This window comes from Plectrocnemia conspersa, unplaced genomic scaffold (genome assembly GCF_051122295.1).
Source record: "Plectrocnemia conspersa isolate PC_06_02 unplaced genomic scaffold, ASM5112229v1 ptg000013l, whole genome shotgun sequence".
Lineage (NCBI taxonomy): Eukaryota > Metazoa > Arthropoda > Insecta > Trichoptera > Polycentropodidae > Plectrocnemia > Plectrocnemia conspersa.
Genome location: NW_028277177.1, coordinates 31,073,921 through 31,100,399, shown reverse-complemented (window position 1 = coordinate 31,100,399; position 26,479 = coordinate 31,073,921). Strand labels below are relative to the sequence as shown.

The 26,479-nt window shown below is 29.5% G+C and overlaps 1 protein-coding gene across 2 annotated transcripts in view; it reads right to left on the bottom strand.

Annotated features, from left to right (window-relative positions):
• cpx (synaptic transmission protein complexin) overlaps positions 1-26,479 on the bottom strand; it is a 219,205-nt gene that overhangs the window by 20,362 nt on the left and 172,364 nt on the right. For both annotated transcript variants that reach the window (XM_088202433.1, XM_088202434.1), the window contains one exon: positions 12,399-12,562. In XM_088202433.1, coding sequence (XP_088058559.1) covers positions 12,399-12,562 — 164 coding nt within the window. The remainder of the gene's footprint in view (positions 1-12,398; positions 12,563-26,479) is intronic.

The following is a 26,479-nucleotide window of genomic DNA, read 5'->3' as shown; positions in this document are numbered from 1 at the left end:
CACAAAATTGTGTTATGCAAATATATAAAATTTCAAAAACTTTAACGATTATGAAAGTAATTATTGTTAAATTATATTAATTATTTATATATTAAATAATATTTTACATGCAATTAATTGAGTTTTTGCACTAATTGGTTGAATAAATTACTATCGGAAAAAACCGAGATTTTTAAAAAATAAATGAGATATAATAGTTTTTGACTTTTTAATGTAGAATTTAATCACACTACATTATAAAATAAACCTTAAGCTGTAATTAAAATATAAATCTTAGTAAAGCAATTTAACTTATCCATGAGTTAGGTTTAAGTCAGATTAGGTTGTTTTAACTAAGTCTAACTAAAAGTTAAACATTGTTAATAAACCATTGCTTGAGTGAGTTTAAAACTGAACTAGAATATTTTACTTAATCATTATCTATATATGTACATATAAGTTCCAGATGTTTAATTACAATGGTGTAATAAATAAATTAAAAAAACCTTCACAATGACTTAAGCAATGCTTAGTTTTGATTATATTTATCATAATGAGATTATGTTAGATCTTTAATCAAGGCATTATAATTTTTATTTAAAATATTTATCTCAGATGAAATATACATAGTTAAAACGGCTTTTATGAATAAATATGATAAGTAAAACCATTCGCAATCTGACATTTACAGCAAATCAAAATTTATTAGTTTGGGTTGTTGACAAACCCAAACTTGGGTTTAATAATTTTTCATCGACAATTTTATATTTCATATACATCAAACGTAACCCATTGGATTCCGTCCTCAACGTCCCATTAGCGGTTAAACTCTCACGATCTGCCGATACTACCAAACATGTGCGGTTGCGGTCAAAGGCACACAGAATATTCGATTTAACCGATATCTATAAACTCTAACGCCTATAAACACACACGTTCCATTCTCGATTTTCAATATTATTACACGTTAATATTATGCGAGCGGTGGCATACCAGTTTGATCCGCTCATAGAGGCTTCGTCGCACATGAAGGACTATCGTGAACCGACCAGCTTATGTTATCGATTTATGAAGCGTCTGTGACCCGATATTCAAAGGGTTGCATGGAATAACTGCCGTTTTTAATATTGTACTCTGGCGAAGGGCCAAAATCTAATATACTCTATCTCGCGCGAAGAAGCGAGAAGAAAAAAGAGCCGGGGGTAATAAAAATCGATATCGTTTTATTTATATGCCGAATGAGATGTTAAAAGTTTACGACTGCGGTATAAAACTCGATATATAGTTGAAATAACACGCGAATAAAAATGTTTTATTGACATTTATATATGACATTTTAAAGTAATACTATGAATATGTGAGTTTATTTATTTATGCAAATGTGTAACACAATATAGTATTAAACTATGTAAAGCTGACATAACCGATAATAAATTATACGTATAAAAGTAATATAACATAACGCATGACTTAAAATTACTTAAGCAGTACCAACTCATGTTTATAAAAGTCATTTAAAAAAATTATATAATTAATCTTTAATTGGAACATGTCAGGCTTTACGCAAATACACACAATAAACAACTACTAAGTAGTGAGACACCAGACTGTAAATAACTGACATATATTTTATTAATTATGAAGCATTAAAATATGCATTAATTATAAAGCATGCATGACACACACGATATTCATCCATAAGACGAAAAAAATCTAGGTGAACTTAATTTGTGATAATCGATCTAAATTTTATTTATATAATAACCACTAATTCCAATTTCCTAGACACGATAGAAATTTAAAATCATTAAGTATCATATGAATTCGTACCCAGATCTTTCAGGTTAATAGACAGCGACTTATACCAATCATGCTATTTGGTAAAATTATGAAGAATTTAAAAACATAGCATGAGTAATAAATATACAAGTATATATATGTTATTAAATATTTATTTTAATTAAAAAAATCATACCAGCCATTGAAAAGTCCACAGCTCCGCAATATTAACTCGAAATGATTAGAAATTTCATTAATTTCATAGTTTGTCAGCTATTATTTGTTATGACTTTGGCTGCTATAAATGACACAAGTGACATACTATATTTAATTATGTAAAAAAATATTAATCAATTTATTTTATATCCGTGAGATAAGGAAAATATTAGAACACTCAATCTGTGATGATTGATCCTAATAATAATTACACAATAATCAGGAATTCCGATCTCATAAATATGAAAATCATATAAGGATCGTGCTGATCAATGTATGTAAAAATGATTTGGCTTTTTGGTATTACAGTAAAAAGGTGAGCTTCTAGACGAGCTTCTAGACAAGTTCTAGATATTTTTCCAACATAAAAATACATATAATATTTTATCTATAATTATTATAGATTTATTTAAAGGCAGTGGTAAAGAAATCGAGCATATAAGACAAATAAAAAATACCAAAAATAATATAATTGATAAGTATACGTATGATAGTTCTATAATAGATGTTATAATAAATTAAAAAACATATTTTCAAAATATACTAGGGTGTGAAACAAAGTTGTACATTTGCGTTTATTTAATATATATAGAGAATATATAATCAGGAAATTAACATTAAAACTCTATATCCACGAAACATATTTTTGTAGGAGTAAAGTTTAGATTTTAAGACTAATTGTAATGAAACTAAAGTGTTAAGGCCGCGCAGCATAAAATTTTATGATCACTGGCAATTAATCTGAATATTACAATTTTAAATTTTATAAAATGTGCTGATTTAGCAAGCCTTGCAGATAATTTTTTGCAATAATCATTAAATGTTTCCACGTAATTAAAAAAACTGACAAGCATTTAGTTAAATATACAAGATTTTTTATTTATTATACAAAAAATAGTTAAAATGGTTATAAAATATTTACTTAGCAATTAGATAGAGTTAATTTAGATTATTTTTAATAGATCGTAAATGTGTAACTAGTAGTGCAAAATTTAAAATATAAGGTTAGGTTTAGTTAGTTTAATACATAATATAAAATATCCAAACTTATGTTTATTAAAAGTTATATACTAATTTTAACCCTAGATTATTTTAAATCTTAGATCTTGTGAATTTTTTATTTAAGAAAAAATATATTTATTTATATTTTTATTGAAAATAAATTACCTTAAGGATAATATTATACTTAAATATAACTTTATCTTAAATTTTAATTTAAATAGGTTGTGTTAATTATCTTAATGTAATCTAATAATTGCTACTTTGTATTTTTAATATTTTTCTAAGTGCGTTATCAGTCTTATTTTATTGCAGTCATCGAATTGATTATCTTAGAACTTTATTAGTGAAGCAAAGCTATGTATTTAATTGGAAGAAATATTTGTGACATTTTGATTATTAGGAATATTTACAATGAAGTAAACTGAGAGGAGTCTTATTTATTTTAAATAAATAAAAATAAAAAAGCGTATTATATAAGTACATATATATAATATGTATATATCAAGTAGGAGAAAGCGTAAAAAGTAATTATTTATATTTATCTATGATTTGTTTTCTTTTTTCCAAGAATTCTCAGATAAATGTTTTCACTATCAGTGTCTAAAGTGAACACTTATTTCCACTCAAGTATAAAAGTCGCTTTAAAAACAGAAACCCAAGACGTCTGAGGCTTAAATAGAGATAGATACACAGCTCGGTTGGCCATTTTTCCCTCTCGCGTTAAAACTATTAAAGCCGTCCGATCGCCGCCGGGGGTGAAACTTAACGTCGATACACGCCTTTGCTTTTATGGTGTTTTATATGGCATTTCGGCGACAGAAACGACGCCCTTCTCGCCCGCAAGTCGACTGCAAAATTGCATTTTGATAGCGAGACAAACGACGCCAATTTTACCGATAAGCGTAATGAAATCGTTAAGCGAGGCGTGAACGACCTAAAAGTGAATTTGCTAAGCAGCGATGTTGTTTTTTATTTTACACGGGGGGTGAAAATTGTGTAGAGTTATTGACATGCGTCAAAGCGAATATTCTCACAAGATGCGCAGAAAAATCTCGCGAAATACTTTTAGCCGTCAGAGAGATTCGCGACGTTGACATTACTTTTTTTTTAATATTTGCGCGCTGTCGCCCGGATGTATTTAGATTTTTTTTGATGCGTTGTTTGGTCGATTGGACTAAAAAGGATGTGGAAATCCCCTGAGAATCTGTGCTGAAATTTTGTATAAATAATTAATTTGGATGTTTTCAAATTTTATGCAAAAATACTGGGTATACTGTGTCAATATTTTCTGGAAAAAAAAAACGATGTAGAATAAATTCAAGCTCTAACTAGCAAATCCAATTTAAGAAGTAACCATATTTCGTAGGAATGTAACATAAATAACAAGAACACGATCGTTAGTTTCGCGATGTCCCCAGATAACCTTAATATTAATCGCCCGTTAAGAGGCATTACGGTCATTGTTATCCTCGGACCGTCCGCAGATATTTCACGGTAAGCTCCTTTCGTACGACCGAATTGGCCATTCCTACATCGTTTATATGTTCCATTGCTGATGTTGCCAGATGCTGCACTTGTATTGAATTACGAAGGGAAAATCTATGTACAAACTGCGTCGTCTCTGCGGAATCCAATCGTGCGAGAAACAAGGATCCCCGCAAGGATATTTCCCTAGAGCACTGAGACTGTACAATATGTGTATACTCCGAGTAAATCCTGTGATATCAATATCTATTTGCGAATGCATTCACTGCCAGTGTTTGGCTTGGCAAAGCACATTTGTCACTCGGAAAAATGCGGAACGTGATACTAAAAACCATATTTCCATCGAATTGTGTACACGAACCTGTCAAAAATTCAGCTGATAAAGTATGACAGGATCTATCCAATTTTATATATAATATTACAGAGACAGCATTTTTGATATTTTATATTTTTTTCTAAGGAGGAAATATTATTTAATAATATTCTAAAATTAAATTGAATTGGCGACATGATGTATAGGCGTAACTAATTTATTCTTATGCTTGTCTTATTTTAGGTTCAATGCTCAGGTAGTATGTAGAAAAAACAAATCTAATTTACACTATTTATCTGGCAATTGTAAAAAATCATAATACGGCAAAAAAATAGGCGGTAGAATTCAATCGTAGTCCTGAACGTATTTGTTTAATTTTTTCTATTGATAAATAAATATTGCAGTACTCTCTTAATTTTATAATACAATTAACAAACTAAAAAAAAACTAACTGCATTATATGCACCCGATGCACTTTATCTCATACTTTGTACGTATAAGAGTGTAAACTTTGCGTTAAATTACCCGAGTAACTTCTTTGGCAGCGTATCTTGAAAACTTTAAGTTTCAATTTTCACACCATAACACCAAACACATCTCGAGCAGACTGTTTCTTGGTAGAACTTAATTGTATTATGTCATTGCTGCTTTGTTTTTAATATTATTTAATCTTGTATAAAACTTAATTCGGTAAAGTTCCTGACTTACAATCTGAATTAAAAATTGTTGAAAATGCATCGCTGTATTGTAGTGTGTGAAAAATAATTTAGGAAATTAAAAATGCACAATTTGTTATAATTTAGGGGTTACAATTAAATAAAAAAATAAAGAGCAACCCGTTTCAAAAGTGGGAACACACACAATGTATTCATATAACGATTGAAAAGAGACAAAGTGACTAAAAAATTGCGTTAATAATAAAAAATATTGCGCAACCCCCATAAGCACCGCAAAAACTACACTTTGATTGGAAAGGACGCGCGCTAAAAAATACATTTTAACATGCGTATATTATTATCGTTCTTTGACTCTTTAACCATCTAAACCGCTACTCTTAAGCATCAACTTAGCTTGGGGGTGTCCTAAAGCAAAGTAATTGGTTCACAATTTGTGATTTATCAGAGCTGTTTCGAATCAGTATATAAAATATGTGGCACAAAAAAGCATAAAGTTACGACTGAACCGACAAACATACAGCCCGACACTCCAGCGAAGACTTTCAGACTCACAAACAAGACTAGCATATACTATCAGCATCTGCCTTTCTCTATATATGTTTATTAAATAAATCGATTTTAAGTGACTATTTGACTGCAAGTTCACACTCAAAAATTATTTTTAATACAGTAAGATGACAATTCTGCTAAAAAAATTAAACATAGTTCATTTGGTTATATGTTCAAATCTCAAGTGTTAAAATTACTTTGAGAGTTAATCAAGCAATCTGATTAAGTCAAAAAAAATCAAAATTTATTAAAATGAATGATATTTCTAGGACAGAAAGTTGTGCGTTAGGTTTAATATTATTATTGTATATATGTGGCAGTGAATGTATATTTTTAATTACTGTTTCAGTAAAATCGAATCTGAATACTAACCGAAACATAAACTGATAGGCGCCAGTAAAATTTTATGCTGCTCTAAAATGTCAAATAAAGTTATATTTTCACTAGTTTCAACATGTAAAAATATAACTTTACTTGACATTTTAGAGCAGCATATAATTTCAGTAGTGCCTAGAAATTAAATTATATTTTCGCTAGTAGAAATATGTATGTATCAGATATGATTTTATTTTAACTTAAAAATGCACATTTAATCATATCCGAATACATTTTCACCGGTAGATATAAATCTACTTGCTAGTGTAACTATACACTGCAAATGTCTGTAATACTCAATTAAACAGTCGCAAAACATTTGCTGGTAAAATGTAAAGCTAATCTAATAAGAGTGCAAAAATTTAATGTGCAATTATTTAATTTTATAACTTTCACTAGTTGAAGTTTGTTTAATTAATTCGCTTAGGTTAGGTTTAAGTTTGAATATCAACTTTTACGAAAAACGTGTATTTTTCAGTAAAGTTGTATTTACTTTGATGTGAAAATAATTTTAAATGTTTCAGTGAAATTATATCCGAATACATCTTTACCGGTAGATATATATTTTAATTAGCTAAAATATAATTCAATTAATAGACGCTAGTGAAATTATATGCTGCGCTAAAATGAAACTTAATTTGATAATTGCGAAACGTTAGAGTTAAGCAGAAAATGGTTATTTATATTTTTATATAATTTAACTGATAGGTGCTAGTAATATGCTGCCATAAAATATCTATGAACCTCAATTTGACAGTTGCGAAATGGCAATTTATTGTTTAAACGCTAAGCTAAAAATTATTGTTAATTCTAGAACATTCATTCGGTGAAGTTGCGTTTGCTTAATTCGCTTAGGTTAGGTTTGGGTTTGAACAACTATTATTATAAATCTGTATTTAACTATAAATGCCTCAGTTAAAATGTATTAAGCAATTGATTTAAACTGGTCAATATTAGTAAGCTGCATTTACTGCGCATTATGTCGCTCTAAAACTGAGCAAAAAATTATTTTTATTAAAAATTTACAATATTCTTATATCGACATATGTAAACGACATGAGAAATATATAGGATTTTTATATTATTTTATACTTAGCACCAATTACATTATCGATGTGCCTCGCTTATTAAATCATCAAAAAACTACAACGTGAGAGTTATATTTAAATTATCATTAAACAGAATCTCAAGATAATTTAAAGTTTTTTTATCTGAGAAATATTAAATTACTTTAAAAACCAATGACAATTTTCCGTATGACAAAAAACAGCGTATAAATATCTCCGGCAAAAGTTTTAACATTACCAAAACGGTACTTGGCACTCGATATACCGGTTAGATAAGGGCGGAATCGTTCAGCAGTTTAGCAGTTAAATGGCAGTTTTCGCCGAACGGGTGCGATGTTTTCGGATCATTATTGACCGGCTCGGTATGGCAAAAAAGCGTCGTGATATTTATGGCTGTGTGCATATGCATGAATGCATGGCAAGCGCTTCGATGCGAAATTTAGAGCGACGTTCGCCCATAAAACAAGCTGACACAAAGTGAAGTGTCGACGGCGAAGCAAGATTTATTAATGCACGAATTCTGCTGCATGCAATTTATATTCGACACACATGCAGATGATGGCGGAAAAGTCGTGCAATTCGCAAAATTGCTATGCGCGAGAAAAGCTAGAGTGATTTTCCGCGGGAGGAAATTAAAAACTGACGCCTGTAGCAAGCTAACAAGGATATATTATATATTTAGATACTAAAATTATTGCTTAAACAACTGTTTTTGAGTTATCCACAAAATCATATTGAAATAAAAAATTCTGCATTATTTTTTGCTGTGTTGAAAATCGAAAAATATTTACCAATACGACTGCCAAACATGTTTTAAAAAAATATAACATACCGAGTTTAATTTTCATTTCCGTAATACGCGGAAATTTTCCGCCTCGTTTTACAGAAAGTGCGCGCCATTTCTCAGACTAACGTCGCTCACTTTTCAATGAGTTTCGAGTTAATTTCCGCCGCCGGCCCTGATATCGATTGTTTCGGTACGCACGCATACAAAATACAAAATTCATGAAGCCTTCGTGCCAACGAGCGTCGATTTTTCAGCAACGTTCCTCGGATTGGCCGATCAAAGGGCTCGTAAAAATTGATCAAAGGCTCGCGTGCGTTTTTCATCGACCCGTGAGAAGCGAGAACCTTTTGATTTATACAACCGAAGCAAAGGTCTCGGGGGTACAACAAAACCCGGATTGAGCCACAATAGACGCACTATATTATTAATCATTTATAACAATAACGGAATCGGATACGAATTGAGCTATTTAGATAACGGTTTACGTGTGATAATCCTCGGATGACAACGCGATACGTTTCGAATATGATTTATTCAATTAAACTAATATGCGATCAATTATGTTTAATTCAAGCTATAACCTAGTTTTAATCGAATTACTAATATATATACTAGACTACCAAATAGATTCACAACAACTTGAACTTCATGAACATATTTATAACCTATGACTATGATTTGTTATCTCCCTTTTGTGGTAAATATATCATTTGAAAGGACAATATCCAATTGTATTTAATATTGTGCAAATGACACAATATATATATATAATATAAGGAATATAATAAATATTAAGAAACATGTGAAGCCATTTATTTAATTATTATTTTATTAATTTATTTGCTTAAAATATATAATTTTTACTTCATCAACAGATTTATAATAAACATATAAAAATAAAACGAACGTGTCATTTTGTCACATCAGATTCTCTTGACCGACAAAATTTTGTTACAGTTTGGGTAAAGGTGTTTTACACAAAAATAGCCGCTAGATAGAGTGCCAAGCGACGCGACGCAAATAACGTACTCTCTCAGTCCTTTAGCAACTGTCGGATAATTAACACGCAATGACACAACAGATTTAAACATAGAATAAATCATGAAATTTTTGCAATCGCATACCTCACATTGAATTCGTTTTTATAGACAAACAAATGTTACAAAAATTACAAAATAGGGCAATGAGAGTAATCTTAAATAAAAACAAATTAACTAATTGTAAAAGTATGATTGATAGATTAGAATGGTTGAATGTTCAAGAAATATTGAGTATGAATGTTTTAGTATTTATATATAAGTTAGAAAATAATATGTTACCAGAATATTTTAATAAGTATTTAATAAGAAATAAAGATGTACATAAATATAATACTAGAAATAGAGAAATTTTAAAGATAATTATGTATAAGAAAACGAGTACGGCTAGGGGAATTATGTACGGAGGTTTTTATTTATATAATAGTCTTCCAAGAGAAATCCGAAACAACAAAAATATAATGGGTTTCATAAATGGAATAAAAAAACACCTTCGTACATATAGAAATAAATTATAATATTAAGTCTTTATTATTGTATATTTTTATTTTTTCTTTCTGTTACGTATTTTTTATATATTTTTATATATGTTTACTAAATTTGTTAGATGTAAAGATTAGCTATTAAGCTAAATAAATTAATAAAATAAAATAAAATAAAATAAAGTATTTTAGTATTTTGCATAAAAAAATTTATATCCATATGCGTATACAAATTTATCGTTTCATAAAAAAAGTGTGTTTTTATTTAGACGTAAAGACTAAGGGCCTCACAAAGAAATATTTTAACTATGTTGAAGCTTGAAAGAAAATGCGATAAAATTTTAAACCAAACAAGAGGTCAAGAATGCAACTATTTTGCGCATCTCTGCCCTAGATATTTGCAATCACGTCCCATATTATTGCTTGTCGCGGCTAGGACGTCAGCGCTCCCTCACGAGACATCCAGCTTCTCAACGAGCTTGCCAAATATAAGGATATTTTTGGCGATAGCTGTAAGAAGCTGTAAAAATAATATATGGGATAGTATCCATCTATCAATTACAGGTGTGTACAATAACTATTTTTTTTAAATATATAATGGTTGAATTATTGTTAGTATAAAGGCCATCATAACGCATTTTTTTCTGAATTTAAAAATATAAGTCGGTGACTAATACTCAAATTTGTATGGACCACATTGTTTTCAATCGTGTCTGGAAGATCTGAATTAGCGATTGTTACATATTTATATTTCTGTTTGATCATCACCGATTAATTTATACTAGATCTTTCTAATCTCGCGAATCAATAATTTAAATAATAGATTATAATCAATAAAATATACACTGATTTATAGACATGGATTCAAGCCTTGAAGTCAAGTCAAGTTGATTGTCTCTACCCTATTGTAACACATTGGGCTAACGGCTCCCATGTGGCAATAAAAAAATATATTATTAAATATAGCTTTTTGGTAATGTTTTTATTGGTTCTTAGTAACTACAAATTTCTTCACATATTAAACCTTAAAATAACTAGGAAGTTTACTATATTCCTAATATAGCATATACTTGATCTATAATGAATACTGAATACTGCATACTGCAGTAAATGAAATCTTTTGAGCAAATCTACCGCTAAAGTTGATTAAAATGCCGACGAAAAAAGCCCTGAAAGCTTTTTTAAGCTACGAGCGTGTTTGTACGCAGGTGACGTGGTTTATAAATAGAAAATTTCCCTTTAGGCACGTAGGGGTTGTCCACCCACCCTTACCCGACCCAACCCTCTTAGGCAGGACTGCAGTCTGCTTGCTATTTAATTTACGAGCGGCAAAGCCTCACGCAAGCGACTATCGATCGCTCATGCATTTTGTATTTGCCCTGCGTCAAGATTTTCACTGGTCGAGATTATAAACTTATAGGCGAAAGAACCAAAAAAGGGATTTGGTCAGACAAATCGATGACGTAGAAATGGCATTAGTGTTTGTAAGTAAATTGAGAAAATTTTCTAAAGTACACAGAAACACCGCATGGCAGTCGCCGTAAAACTTTTTTTATATTTCATGACAGTCGCTCGTTTCTTGGGGCCAAAGTTTCTTCGGCGTATTTATTATGTTAATTAATTTTGATGATAGTCGTTAAAAATTTGCGTCCCCTTCGGGGGTGGTGAAAACAAACTGCTTCATCATTTCGGGTCTGTGGTGTGTTTTAAAGTTATAAGCATGACTGGTGGAAGTTATGCATATGGGGGAGGAATTGATTTTTCGATACAATTGTCTTAGTAATCTACATAAATTATGCGTACTCTATGATTAAGTATAACTTTATAAATGCTAATTCGATACTGGTAGTATTTAATTTTAAAATTAAAGTATATTCTATACTATAAGACAAGCTATGAAATATTTTATAATATATATTCTATTTATATAAAATAGATTACGATATTTTACACACAGATTTCCCCAATTCAAAACCCACACACTATACGTTTTTTAAGTATTTTATTATTTTCGACCTTAACTAGTCGCACAAAAAATATTACTTAAAAAGTGTTCTAGAAAAAGTCAAAATAAGCTACTTTACTCAATAATAGCGTAACGAATTATATTTACAAATAAACCATTGCGTCCCATTATAAAAGCTCACTAATGAACACGTCAACAGAGCTTTTTTACGTATATATCACACGTCGAGCTGAAACACTAATGAGTGTAAGCTACGAATGGCTTAAAATATCGAGCCCTATTTTTAGAATATAAAGGTATAAGTATTGAATTTTGGTTTGTAGTACTTTCGACGTGTTCGCGATGACCTGGCCTAGTATGTCAAATGACAGAATCGGTCGCAATTCGCATTGAATTATTGATAGGACACTTCAACTGACCGACAGGTGTGAATGATTGAAGAGGACATGAGCCCAATGATAATTGTGGTGATTTTGCCAGGTGACAAAATAGATTGACGACTTGTTTTACGATGCGCGGAAATAATTTGTAACAAATGTCCATCTATATATGTACGTTTGGGTATTTTTACCTACGTGTAATTCTATGGGGGTAATTAAGGATAATAAATGAGGTTAAAAAAGGCTGATAGAAATCGACCCGCAGGTCTAGGATTTTGTGTAATTAGGTATCAATGTGACTTACTTTGTCTCTGATCTCTTGACGCATCTTTTCTCTCTCTTCTTCCATCTTGCGATGCTTCTCCTTGCGTCTGTCTTCGGCTTCCTTGATGGCCTCCTGCCGTTCGCGTTCGGCCTCCTCTTCCTTCTCCTTATCGTCGCCATCGTCACCGTCACCACCAACAGCACCTAAAAAATAATACAAATTCACTTAATAAAAAATCCTTAAAAAAATTAAGCAATCTCAACGAAAAAGCCCACCGTATATCTTATTGAATGTTATTATTTGTATGTAATTTCTATGCAATTAATATATTTAAAAAAATTAAGTTATTATTTTTAAGCTAAAATAATTATAGATCATCAAAAATATGTTCGGAACTGAAAAAAAAGTGGCCCAAATTACGAGACGAAAAAATGTGCGTGATGAATCGTTTCGCAGACATTGATAAATCGCAGGCAAAGTTTCCTCTCGCTGTTGGTCATCGTCGCAAATTTCGAAACATCCCATCGAAGGTCGCAAACAAGGCCCGAGCCTTAAAAATAAGATTAATTAAAGTTGCCAGTTAACAAAGCGAGTTATCCGCAGTGGCGAAATTGCCGGAAACTTTCTCCACGGGTACGATTTTTCTCGACGCGATACAAACATGTAGCGGGATATAACCAGATTGAAAATGGGTTTTGTCGCAAACCCGAATCAAATTGTGAAAATTGACGTGAAATCGAAGTTTTCCAATTCGGTCCCGATCCAATTACGTGCAAACAGTGGACAAACCCGTAACGTAGATACGTTAAGTATTTTTTTCTGCATTTTTCAAAAATCCGCACGTCCCTTCTCGGTCGACTTTAATTGCTCGACAGTTAAACTAACGCGTCGGTTAAACTCAGACTATCGTTGGGTTTTACTATGGCGCCACATGGCGAAAACGTAAATCATGTTAAAAATGCCTCGGAAGGTTTAAACTGTTTCAGATCGTTAAATTAAATGGATTTTTAGACGTTTTGAAAAATATGTTTTAAACAATGTGTAAATTATTTCTTTTAACATAATAACAAATAAACTGTTTCAAAGAAAGATAGGCTTTTCATTAAAATATTTTAAAAATTCCTCGAGATTTATTATATTTTTATTTTATTTAATTTAAAACATCTGGGCGAGAGCTAATATTTTATAAATACTTTAACTGTATTTTTATTTAATATTTTTGCTGAAGTATATTTTAAACTCAAAATATCACAAATGCTTAAATATCAATCAGTATGATAAAAACTAAAAGAGTGACATTTTATTTTACCTAATTTGTGCTTTAGGACTGATAGTTTTTTCTTTAGATATTTAAAAATAAAATTAAAAAAAGCAAATTAAACGATTAAGATATAATTAGTAAAGGATATTTTTTTCATAAATATATAAATGGTCAATTATAAGTAATTTATATTTATATTGAATGTATGTCTATAAATTATCAATAATAATATTATCACTATTAGTTTTTTGAATACATAAAAAAATCCAGAAATTCACGGAATTTATTAAAGTTTAGTTTTAAAATAACATAAAAGTAGAATTGCTATTATTAACATTGAGTGGTTTGAGCGAACTGTAATAAAATTATTAATAGCGTCAATACCAAAATATATTTTAAGAACAACGAGTTGTAAATTTTATTTCATCCATTCAATAAAATATTTAATATTTATTTAACTTAAAATATATTAAATAAACATTATATAACACTAAATAAAATATTTTTAAATATATAAAGAAATATTATGCAACGCTAAATAATTTTTATTTGGTATTTTAATTAAAAAAAAATAAGCACTAAAAAATTACTCAATCTTGCTCTTATTTTATATACAAAAATATTTAAGAAACATATAAATTGAATGTTTCATAGTTTTTTATAAATCACTTCCATGATTATTAGTTGATATGATAATATAAAAATATTTTCAACAACATAATTGTATAATACATAACATAATGTATATAGATTTGAAGATTATTATTTTAACTGTAAATTATATTATAATAGCAAAAAGGTTGACAATCCAATTGTAATATATATTAAATTAATATTTCTTGAAGCGTTTAATAATTTAAAGTAATTTATAAGTATTGATACGAATTTTTAAAAATCACTAATATTTTAAATAAAATATTGAGCTTAAATCTAATATTTTTAGTTAAAATTCGAATTTGATAAAATTATATAAAAAAACGTAATAATCTTCATGTAATTGCTTTTTTTTTATAACAAGATTAAAGCTAAAGTAACCTTAGCTAATTTTAGCTTATGTGTCATTATTTATTTCCCATTTTAACAATGTATTTTTTTGTTGGAAATATTTTGTTTATGTTGCAGTAAAAATATATTTTCACTATCACTTTAGTGAAATCATATCAAAATATATTTTCAGCGTTAAATTTATATTTTTATTAGTAACTATGTGCTAATTTACATGCATGTTACAGTGAATGTGTATTAGTATTGAAAATATATTTTCACTGAAATTTCAGTGAAATTAAATAAATATCTGTTAGTAAAATTATATCTTTAACTGACAGTTGTGAACGGTAATTGTTAAATCCTGTAAGCAACCAGAGAATAATGTTAAAAATAGTTGTAGCTATATTACGAATTAATAAAAACCAACTCATAAAATTTATTATAATTTATAACTTTCATTAGGCCAAGTTGCGTTTAATTAATTATTTAAGGTTAGGTTTAGGATTTCATATTTTATTTTGGGGAGCATATTATTTATTCGTAAAAATATATAGAAATATATTTCTACCGCTGAAAGCATAATAAGATATGATTTCACTGAAACAGTTAGTGAAATTATATTTTTATTATTGAAAAATACACATTCACTGTAACATACATATATACCACATATACGTATTTTCATTATTATGATATGGGTATCTGGTTATTATTAAAATAATTATTTACGCTTTTTTAATGCAAGTTACAGATACATATTTAATTTTTATAGAAATAATCATAATCATGAATTTTAGTTAAAAAATGTATAATTACGTTTAATTATTTTAAAACAAAAAAATAAATATTGTTTGTCAAAAACAAATTTTATACTATACATATATTTATTTAATTAAAATGCTAGTGACACACAAAAAAATTACTACGACGACGACGAAGAGCGGCGGTACATAAAAGCGTTTAAGATGGAGATAGTTCATGCGTCCATATACACATTCATTTATGTAGGTTTTACCATACACGCATACATATATGTTCATATTTAAAATTAAAAGAAAAAAAAATTTAAAATTCAAATAAAAAATAGGGTTAGATACTGTTAACATTAATAAATTTAATTTTGGAATGTCAGTTTTTTTTTATTAGCATTTTAAATAAAATTATTAGTAAATCTAACCTAGCTAGTGAAAATCAATGTAGAAGTGCTTTTTTATCCCACTTATAATTAACCGCATTTAACACAACTACAATATAGTTAAACTATCTAATGTAATCAATTAAATATTAAAAACATTTCAATTCAAATATACAAATTTGAGCGACCTGTATTTACACACTCGCTAGCTGTGGTACCTCGCGTTAGTGAGAAACCGACAGCTAATATTCATATATGTGATAATAGGATCAAAAAATATGTGCGTCCTTTTGTCCCATTATTTTTATTTATATATGGTTCAAAGCTTTCGCCAATCGCCCTCGCAAATGCACACATTCGTTGTGTATTTGTTCTGAAATTAACTGGAAATGGTTGGCTGAACACCAGTAGTGGAGTTTGGCAGTCGATTCGATTTCGCACATGTCCCATCTCCACGTCACAATCGAGTTGTCTCGTGTACCACCGACCAAGTCACCATCTGTCGGTCGTGTCGGACACTGCTCTTGGTCCGAATTCAATTAATCGTCGAGCATGAGCACAAGGGGACACTACAATTTACCCACTGTACAAAGGACGTCCATTTTGCCAGAGGGCAGAATAATTGGGTCTTTTAGATTTGATTGATACGTAAATTAAAAAAATGACAAACATATGTGTATAAGAACAACTTATCTAACTATTTTAGAAAAATAGCTTTTATGTATGTATATGCATAATTTATGCTAGTAACATTTAGTAATTATTATACCAATGGCAAAAAAGTGTAAAGTCTATATAAAGTTAATGTCAAGATGGTTTTAATTTCACTAGTTATTTTTTCCAAAAATAAAAAAAAACTTTTAAAATTTTTTTTATAACCTTTTTACATTGTACGTTAACTTAAATACTAGAAAACAGATGTAGTTATATGAAATATCTAATACTGGGTCATATACATTATTAAAAAAAATAAAATTTATCAACTCTTCCTGTGCTTTAAAAAATAGTTCATTCATAAAAAAATGGACATTAAAAATAAAAGAGCTCAAAAAAATATTTCATACATTATTTTAAAAACCAAATATGACTTTTCTTTTAAGAAATAAAAACGCTTATGTCAGTAAAAAGAGTTACTACTAAATTAAGTTTATATTTTTGACATTGATTGTTATGTTTTAAACCACAGTTACAACCAGTATTTAAAGTTTAAATGACATTAAGTCTCTCTTAACAGAAATGTGCGAAGAAACCGAAGCTTAACATGCTGTAAACCAATTACGGCAACTCTATAACGTAACGTGATAATACGTAATACGTGTAATAATATACTACTCTTTTCAATTCCATTATTGTATGTGTCGTTATACAGCAAATTCGCTTAACTGGAATAAATCAACGATGTTTGAAATTACTGTATATTTACATGTTTTATGTTAAACACCCTTTATATTTCCAAATTCTATCCACTTATCGACCATCCCTTTGAGTACGTATAAGGGTGTGTTTACGAGCACGTAGTTAATGAGCGACCAAGCGCAAAGGGGTAAGAAGTGTTCGACGGCGATAAGCAAGACGAAACCTTTGACCCGAGATGAAGAAGGGCTCACATCTCCACCTGATCGAATAACCCTTCACGAGAGGAACTTGGATGATAAAATAGCCCTCAACCCATCCAGATCCCACTAAAACAAAAACAACCGATGCCTTAGGCAGAATAACTTTACAAACTGTCAATATTTATTTATTTATATATATGCTAAAAAAAACTATATTTTATTTTTATTGTTTAGAAATAGTAATTTGATAACAATACAAATAAAAAAATCAAGTTTTCTATGTACACTATATATTTCTTAAGCTTAGAAATTATTCTAAAAATATTACTTACACATTTAGATTAATAACATATTACTAATACTTTTACTTTTGTAATGATATATGTAAATACTTCAACAGTGTAGTATTTTTGCCTTTTTTATATGACACATTTGTGCTTAGCATATTAGAATATGGATCAGTGATATGAAATCCCAGTACGATAAAATATAGATAAAACTTATATAAGCATAGATATAGATATCTACTGTCTGAGAACAGTTGGAAATGTTTATGAAAGCAAACATTTATGAATTATTAATTTTTTTTGTACAAATAAATCGTCAGTAATATTATTATTATCTATATAGTCAGCTCATTTTTCATTACATTTATATTTTATTTTATAATATCTTTTAAAGGATTATATATGATTTTAATATAAATAATTAATAGTTGATTTTCATATTGTATAATTGTCTCTGTTGAAATATCAACATCCATTTATGACCTAATAAATACTGATCATATTGTCACATAGATCCAAATACTATCTTAACATATGAAATATATGGGTTCGAATCCCATGTATGATTGTGTATCACGTGTGAGTTAAGCTGATACATAATGCGTTGCATAAAAAATGTAGGGAAGGTACTGTTAGTCAAAGAACTGGAAGATGTTAGTTCGAGACATTTCTTACTGGAAATATTAATATTGAAGATGAGTCCCGTAAAAAACCTTCAAATGATTTTGATAAAAAAGCTTTAAAAACACTGTAAAAGCTAATTCGAAAACATTTGTTCGGAAAATTCTTGCAACGTTTTCCGACATTAAAAATATGACAAATTTGTATCGCAAAAACTGACTCATAGCAAAGATTGGAAGTTTTTTGTTATTTCTCAGAACCATTAGAAGCTATTCTTGAAATGTATTATTAACTGCGATGATACATGGGTTCTGTACAATAACTAGAAAGCATCAGGACCTTAAATAGATAACAAATATGCTTCAAAAGATGCTCCGAAATCAAGTTTATAAAAAAAAAAAATTGTGAAGCACTGTAAAAATTCATCCTAAAATAATAATTAGACAATCGCAGAAGACTTTAAGGTCTAATTTGCAACCGTTTTATGAAAAATTGATATAAAAATGGAGAAACAGGAAACGCACCAACTTACAATTAAAAACATCAACGATTCAAAATATGTTCTTTGTTAGTTCTCATGAACAATAGGAAACGATTTTTTATAGAAATATCACTTGCGATGGGAAATAGATTCTCTATAATCAACATTGGGTATTAGGGCAATAGTTAGATAAAAAAATGGCTCCAAAACTTGCAAAAAAATCAACACTATTCTGTGGGAATTATACAACAGTTGTTTCGTAAATTCAGTGGGACTATTACATCAGAATCATTAAGCAATTAACCCTGTGGAAAAGCAATAGCTGCTGGTTATGAAAATGTATTGAGAAGCACTGTTAAAGCAAATCCATGAAAAACTGTTAAGATAGTCGTAGAAAACTTTACATGAAACCGTTTCATGATATCAAAATATCTTAGAAAAAGCGTAAAAAATAAATTAAAAATGGGTACCGCAGGAACTGACTCAAAAGCAAAATCATAAACATTTTACAGCATGTTTTTTGATAGTTCACAAAAAGGATAAAAAAACATTATTATTACTTGTTAAATTAAATTAAAACCATGTATCTAAAATTAAAAATAAATAAACTAGGATCGGAAATTTGCCTCATATCATAAATTCTTCTGATCTTTCCCCGACAGATCACATATATAAATATTTAGACATGTTTCTTAGAAATACGAAATTCAATAATCAGAGTGATATTATAAAACCCTCTGACGACTCTAAAAAAGTATTATTTTATAACTAAGGGTTTCATTCATTTTTAAATCGTTAAAAAGGGCATTTTTTTACAATATCTAGTTAAAACATAGTGTTTTTTCACTAAAAAATATACTAATTTATATTAAATAACCAAACATATTCAATTTTGTGAATTAAGTATACGAATTTGACAATGCATTAAAATTATAAACGATGCATTAAAAACAAGACCCTAATAAAAAATAATGATTTTATTAATAAAGAAAATTAAATTATACTTGTACAGTGTTATATTATATATATAAATAACTGTGTGGTTTAATTTATTTCATCAATATTCAATAGTCTCTTTTATATATATTATTATTATCACAAACAAATATTTCATTAGTTGATATATTCTGACAGGTTTACTATTTTTAGACGTTGTGTAGTGCTGCTTTTGGTGACAATGAACTTGTCAAATTTTCGTGAGACACTTTAAAAGATTACTCGCTGTTTTCAAGATATGAGATTTTCATAATATATTTATGAGCTAAGTGACACTAAGTCATTTTACACAAAATTGGAGTTAACCTACTTGCAACTAGCATTATTAAATATTTAAAATTATATATTTTGTAACCATAATAAATAATCTAAGTCCTAGTGTAATTTCAGTAAATGCTTAGGCAAACTGCGGCGTCAGAAAATATGGATTGTATTCACAAATGTGAACACGTCCCCGATCGTATAATATATAAGTATTGTGTGTACTGGGATGTGCCAGGGCCGGGCCAGGGGGCGGCTTTGTTTGCCCGGGTCGCTTTGTGCTCGGCCACAATGTCTGCATTTACCCTTAACAAATGCCAGCGAACATGTTTATTCACGAGTGGGCTTTCAGAAGACTCTGATCGGGGTCGCTCCGACTTATTTTCGGACCCGCGCAGCTTGACGTTTGTATAATTGACTTATGGCCGATGTTTAGTTAAGTGCACGCAAACAAAAACAAATTTATCGCCGATGCGATTGGCCAAACAGCCATAGTACGTGAGGTGCTTGTGAACATTCGCTCGGATGAAAGTAATAATAATAGGTGCAAATTGAAACGGTGCTGGGGCCGCAAATGAACCGGAACGGACTGGATTGCCGTTCCGGTTCGTTGTATACGTGAAAAATAACGTTACCGCTGCGGTACTTTTTCGACGATGCAATAAACAGTAAAAATAAACACACATATTTTACACCAATGCAGCTAGCACAGAAAAAATATTTGCAAAACAATTTGATAAATTAACAATGTGGCAATAGCTGCGAATACCTGGATGAAAACAAATCAATACAAAATAATCATCTCTCAGAGGGAAATAAGCGGAAGAATAAGTACAGACAGATATCGCATCTCACATATAACTCCATAGTTTGTCTGCATTTCGAGATTACACTATGTTTTAAAAATATGATAGCTATCCTTACCGATATTACTATGGAATTCTAATGTAAGAGAGCTGATCAAAGTATATTCAAACCAAATTTTGGTCAATAGGAGAGCACAAAAGAAAAATAATCTCTTCTTAGAAGGTAAAAATTCACGTCAAAAGCAATAAAATCGTAATGGCGCCGTCGCAGTAGGAACACTTGGTTTTCTAGCGCTCATATTACGACTTTATAATAATATAAAAATTAAATGTAGAATATCTAAACCAAATTTTGCCCAATAGGAAAGCACAAAAAACAATTATCCCTTCTCAGAAGTCAAAAATCTACGTCAAGAGCAATAAAATCGTGCCGTCACTGTCGCAGTGGAAACGCTTGGTTATCTAGCGCTCATATTACGACTTTATAATAATATTAAAACTAAATGTAGAAAATCTAAACCAAATTTTGCCCAATAGGAAAGCACAAAAAACAATTATCCCTTCTCAGAAGTCAAAAATCCACGTCAAAAGCAATAAAATCGTGCCGTCACCGTCGCAGTGGGAACGCTCGTTACCGAGCGTTCCCACTGCGACGGCGCCGACACGATTTTATTGCTTTTGACGTGAATTTTTGCCTTCTGAGAAGTGATAATTGTTTTTGCGCTTTCCTATTGACCAAAATTCGGTTTGAATATACTTTGATCAGCCATCTTATACTATATTGTACTTTATAGGAGACTTTTTCTAGATTATCTTTTAGGGATAGCCACATGAAACTGAATGAGAAGATATTTTTAATAATTTTTATTGCCTAATTAAAATATTTCGTATAAAATATGTCGCAATGTTGGCTAATTTTTATATTTATTTAATTTTTTAAATTGCATAGAAAAAAAAATTGAAATAGCAAAAGAAATATTAAAGCCACTTTTAGTAAAGAGTTGAAATATTTTTTATTTCAACGAAACGCATTGGCATTAGATTTCATTACATAAGCTTCTTCTTCTATCCAAATTTAATAAGATAAGCCTTGTAAGAAGCTTATATAAGAAAAGGTAACTCCGAAATTAAATTAAAGGTTAGCCCTCGTGAGCTATAGTAAGAAACCAAGAAGGAGATAACTCCAAAATTAAATCCGTGCAGAAGGCAAGAGGCAAACTGTAATTGAATGACTTAATAATATTAAAAGTTTCAACTCAAGTCGTTATTATAATAATAATAATATATTTATATTATTAAATATTGAAATTTTGATCGTAAGGATGGTTATAAAATCACCACCTCTCAATTTTTGATTGACCCTGTAATTATTTTTCGACGGTCCATATTCTGCTCGCTCTCGATGGGCCATTGTGTTAACGCCTGATTTCTATTCATTCTCATTCAATTTGCGGCCCTTCGACAAAGGGCGTCGTCGGTCTCTTACAGCACCTCTATCATTTCCACCCCCGAATCCCACCCCATCTGTGCGAGCCGGGAGAGTGAGTGAGAGAGAGAGAGAGCAGTATGAAATTTAATAATAAAAAATAATTGCGCACATTCTGGGCGAAAATTAGAATTCCTTTTTTGGACTGTCTTCGCTCGTCGTGTGGAGTGCAAATTGATTTAAGTGAAAATTATTATCATATTGGAACCGAGACGGGCGCATATAATATCGGGAATTAATTGAAAATTTGCGTTTGCTCAATTCGAATTTGATCGAAGGCATTTCGACGGCAAATTTTGGGCTTTTAATTAAATTCGGTGAGAAGAATGAGCTTTTCAGTGTTTGTGAATATGTTTAGAAGGCCATTTTAAAAGGAAATTGGAACGTGATCTTTATTAATAATTTTAATATCTAATAAAAACCATATACTCCTATTAAAAAATTAAAATAATAAATATATACATATATAGCAAAGTTCGACAAAATTTAATAATTCATGAACTGTACAATCTAATAAAAAAATACTTAAAAACATAATATAACAAGGTATATTTAAATAATCATAAAAAAATATTCATTAAAAAACCCCATTAAAAACAAATCAAGGAATGTAAATTTTAACCTTGAATACCAGTATATACAATATAAGATTTCTAAAAATATTATTGAATTACAAAAAAACAGTTTCGTTAAAAAATCTGTAAAGTGAAGTTTTATTTTAAAATAAAATATATATAAAATAAATAAGCATCAAGTTTAAGTTTATTATATCTTGCGAAGACACCAAAAACTCTGAGAGCGCATAGCTTCAAGATTTTTAGTCTAATCCCTTAGGATTTACTCGAACTTTAGATAACAGTTTGACATTCAAATTTATGTGAAAATGTTGCGTATATTATTTACTCTCTAAAACAATAAAATCATATATTTCTCATCTAGGGTTGGTAAATTTCGCGCAATTTTACTCAATATATATTTGTAGTGCGAATCAACGATATCTAATTAATACACGAATTTAAGTTAAATGTTAAAATAGGCGTTTTAAAATTTTTTTATTTAAAAATAAAAAAAAAGTAGCTAAATTTATCAAATAAAATATTAGTATTAAAAGCTTAACATACATATGAAGAAAAATTAGGTTTTAATATGTATCCTTAAAGAGATATTTATTATATTTAATGACGTCATATAACTTTATACCCTCATTCCGAATGAATAGTTTTCTATAGAAGAAATTTTGGTATTTAATAATGGAAGTAGCAGAAAAGCTATTCGATTTATATCTTAATTTATTAAGGTAAACGATTCAATAGAAAAGATTTTTATACGTATCTGAAAAGGATTTTTATAGTAAATTTATTATTCAAGAAAATTCATATAGAAATTTTACTCCATCGGTAATGTCATTTAACCTTCTCTCAAATTTCTCATTACATAAAGGCAAATGCATAAACCCAAAAGGGATTATCCCATATAAATGTTTTTCTTTAAGCTTATGGTTAAACTCATAGTTTAGAGGTGATTAAGTTAGTTATATTATATGATACTATGTCAGAGTTAAAATTAATATACGAATATCAATTCTATATTATTGTAAATTGCAAATATTGAACATAGTTTAATTTTTTCGAAAAATTGACAATTTTAATATCAATAAAAAACTGACTACGCTACTTTTAGTAAAAGACAAGTTTTTCAAAGATTCAAATAAAGCAGAAAAATCAACATTAGCAAGATATTATAAATAAACACTGATGGTTAGATGAAGGAAAGATTAGCAAAACTAGTGGACAACAGAGCAATAAAGATCGATAATTTCCATTTCATTAAGTATCACTGCATTGATTAATTTAATATTTACAGTACAAGAATTTAAAAGAAAAATTTGCACTTAAATTTAAAAATAGCTGATTTAGCATTTCTAGTACATATAACTTATTTATTATATTATTAAATTAAAAATACATCTCCTAAATTAAAATTGGCAATTGAATTGTATGCTTCATACAGAAATCTTAAGAATAGAAACAATAATATAATTAACTTTGAATTAACGTGGACATGTATTGGGTTCAAAAGATACTGGAACAATTAATAGATCTAAGATATAGAAAATAAAAAAAATAGAAGAAAATGTCGATCGGGAAAACATTGAAAAGTGGTTTGATCGCGATTCAAATGATCCAGATTTTTAATGCTTAAATGATGCAGTTATCATTTCTATTGTAATTCGAACAGAAGTAATAGTGATAATACAAATGATGAAGATACTAACGATTAGTCAAAAGGTAGCACAGATTTAAATTGAAACTTTACTGGACTACTTCAACCAAAGGGGATTAGAATATATCGATATAAAAGCTCTTAAAAAATCGTATTGATATTTAAAAATTAATGAGAGATATTAAAGACTTAAACATTTTTCTCATAAATAAAAAAAATGGTTATCAGTATTGTAAATATAATATTTTATACATATTTTAAAACCTTTACCGGCATTTTTTTTTCTTATTGAATTCGCAGCGGTCCAATTAATTAAATCACATAAATAAAGCTTCTTACCTATTATTTATATATAATTTATTTAGGGTGTACTCTGTTCCCGTTCCAAATGTTGAAACCACTACTTAAAAAAAAAATTCAATGACAAAGGAAAGAATGTTAAGCTCTCTCTTTGTAAATAATTTTTAGTTAATTGTCCATTATTGTAATTCGCACAACACATTTTAATCGCACAGATTTTATTGTTGTTTTTTTTATTACTTTAATATATGAAACACTAACAAATTAAACGTAGAACATCTAAACCAAATTTTGACTAATATGAGAGCGCAAAAAACAATTATCCCTTCTCAAAAGTCAAAAATCCACGTCAAAAGCAATAAAATCATGTCGTCACAGTTGCAGTGGGAACGCTCGGTTATCTAACCTTCATTAAACAAGTTTATAATTATATATTAAATTAAATGTAAAACATCTAAACTGAATTTTTCCCAATAGAAGATCGCAAAAACAATTATTCATTTTCAGAAGTCAAAAATCCACGCCAAAAGCAATAAAATCAAGCCGTCGCCGTCGCAGTGGGAACGCTCGGTTATTAAGCGTTTATATTACGACTTTATAATAATATATAAAATTAAATGTAAAACATCTGGACCGAATTTCGCACATACAAATTTACACGTCTAGGTTTTGAGCAGCTGGTACAGACTATCCATCGATGGATTAACAAATTTTATGACGAATTTTAGTAATGTGACAATTTCAGGTAAAATAGTTAGGTATTACTAAATCTTTTCACCACAATATATAGATAGAAGTATCTCTGATGAAATAAAATACTGGAAATGTTATCATGAAGGTCTTTAAAATGGCTTTAAAAAATAGAAAATGAATTGGGCATGACATAGATGCCTTTGGACTGTAATAGTTAAACCATTTTAGGCATGACATACATGGCTTTAGACAAAGCAAATAAAAATGAACTCGGTGTCTTTTTTCTCCAGCATTAACCCGGATAATCGAGAGTATAGATTATTTATTATATTATCATTATTATAATCGAGCATAAAAATGTCGAAAGCAATAGTAAAATGATGATTTTAAATTGAATAAGTTTATGGGACGCCCAGTATTTTATTTAAATAAATATAAAATCCATCCCAATCTCTAAACTACTCAATTCAGTCGCCGTCACGTTGCCGGGGACAGGCCAATTATGGACGACAATACACCAGACGATTCAGATAAGCGATATCTTATCTTTTTTCTTCACCCCACTTTCATGCTCGTTTCCGCAGATCCGCCGGAGTGTGGGTAAATGCCTTCGGAAGGCTATTCAGTCCGTGAAATGTCTTCGAAATGCATTTCCCGTAATTTTCCGAGCCAATTTTATTCCGTTCGAGCGCGCAAATTTTGATTTCTGAACGAAGAGCTTCAGAAATAGAAAGAGAACGACACGAAGTACGACTGTAGTGTGCAGCGTGAAATATGGAAATAGTCGTTGCATATGTACAAGGCGAGATGATAAATAAACGGATTATGCGACGTAGATAAAATAAACAAACGAGCAACAGTGGTGTAGTGTGTGTTTCGTCCCGTGTGCAAACATGGAGAGTTTCTCGGTGAAATATGCGAAATATCATTATTATTGCGGGAAGGATCGTGTATGAGAGATAATGTCGACGAAAATATATTATGGTGATATTTTGCAGGCAGACGGCAAACGACAGTCATATTTTTA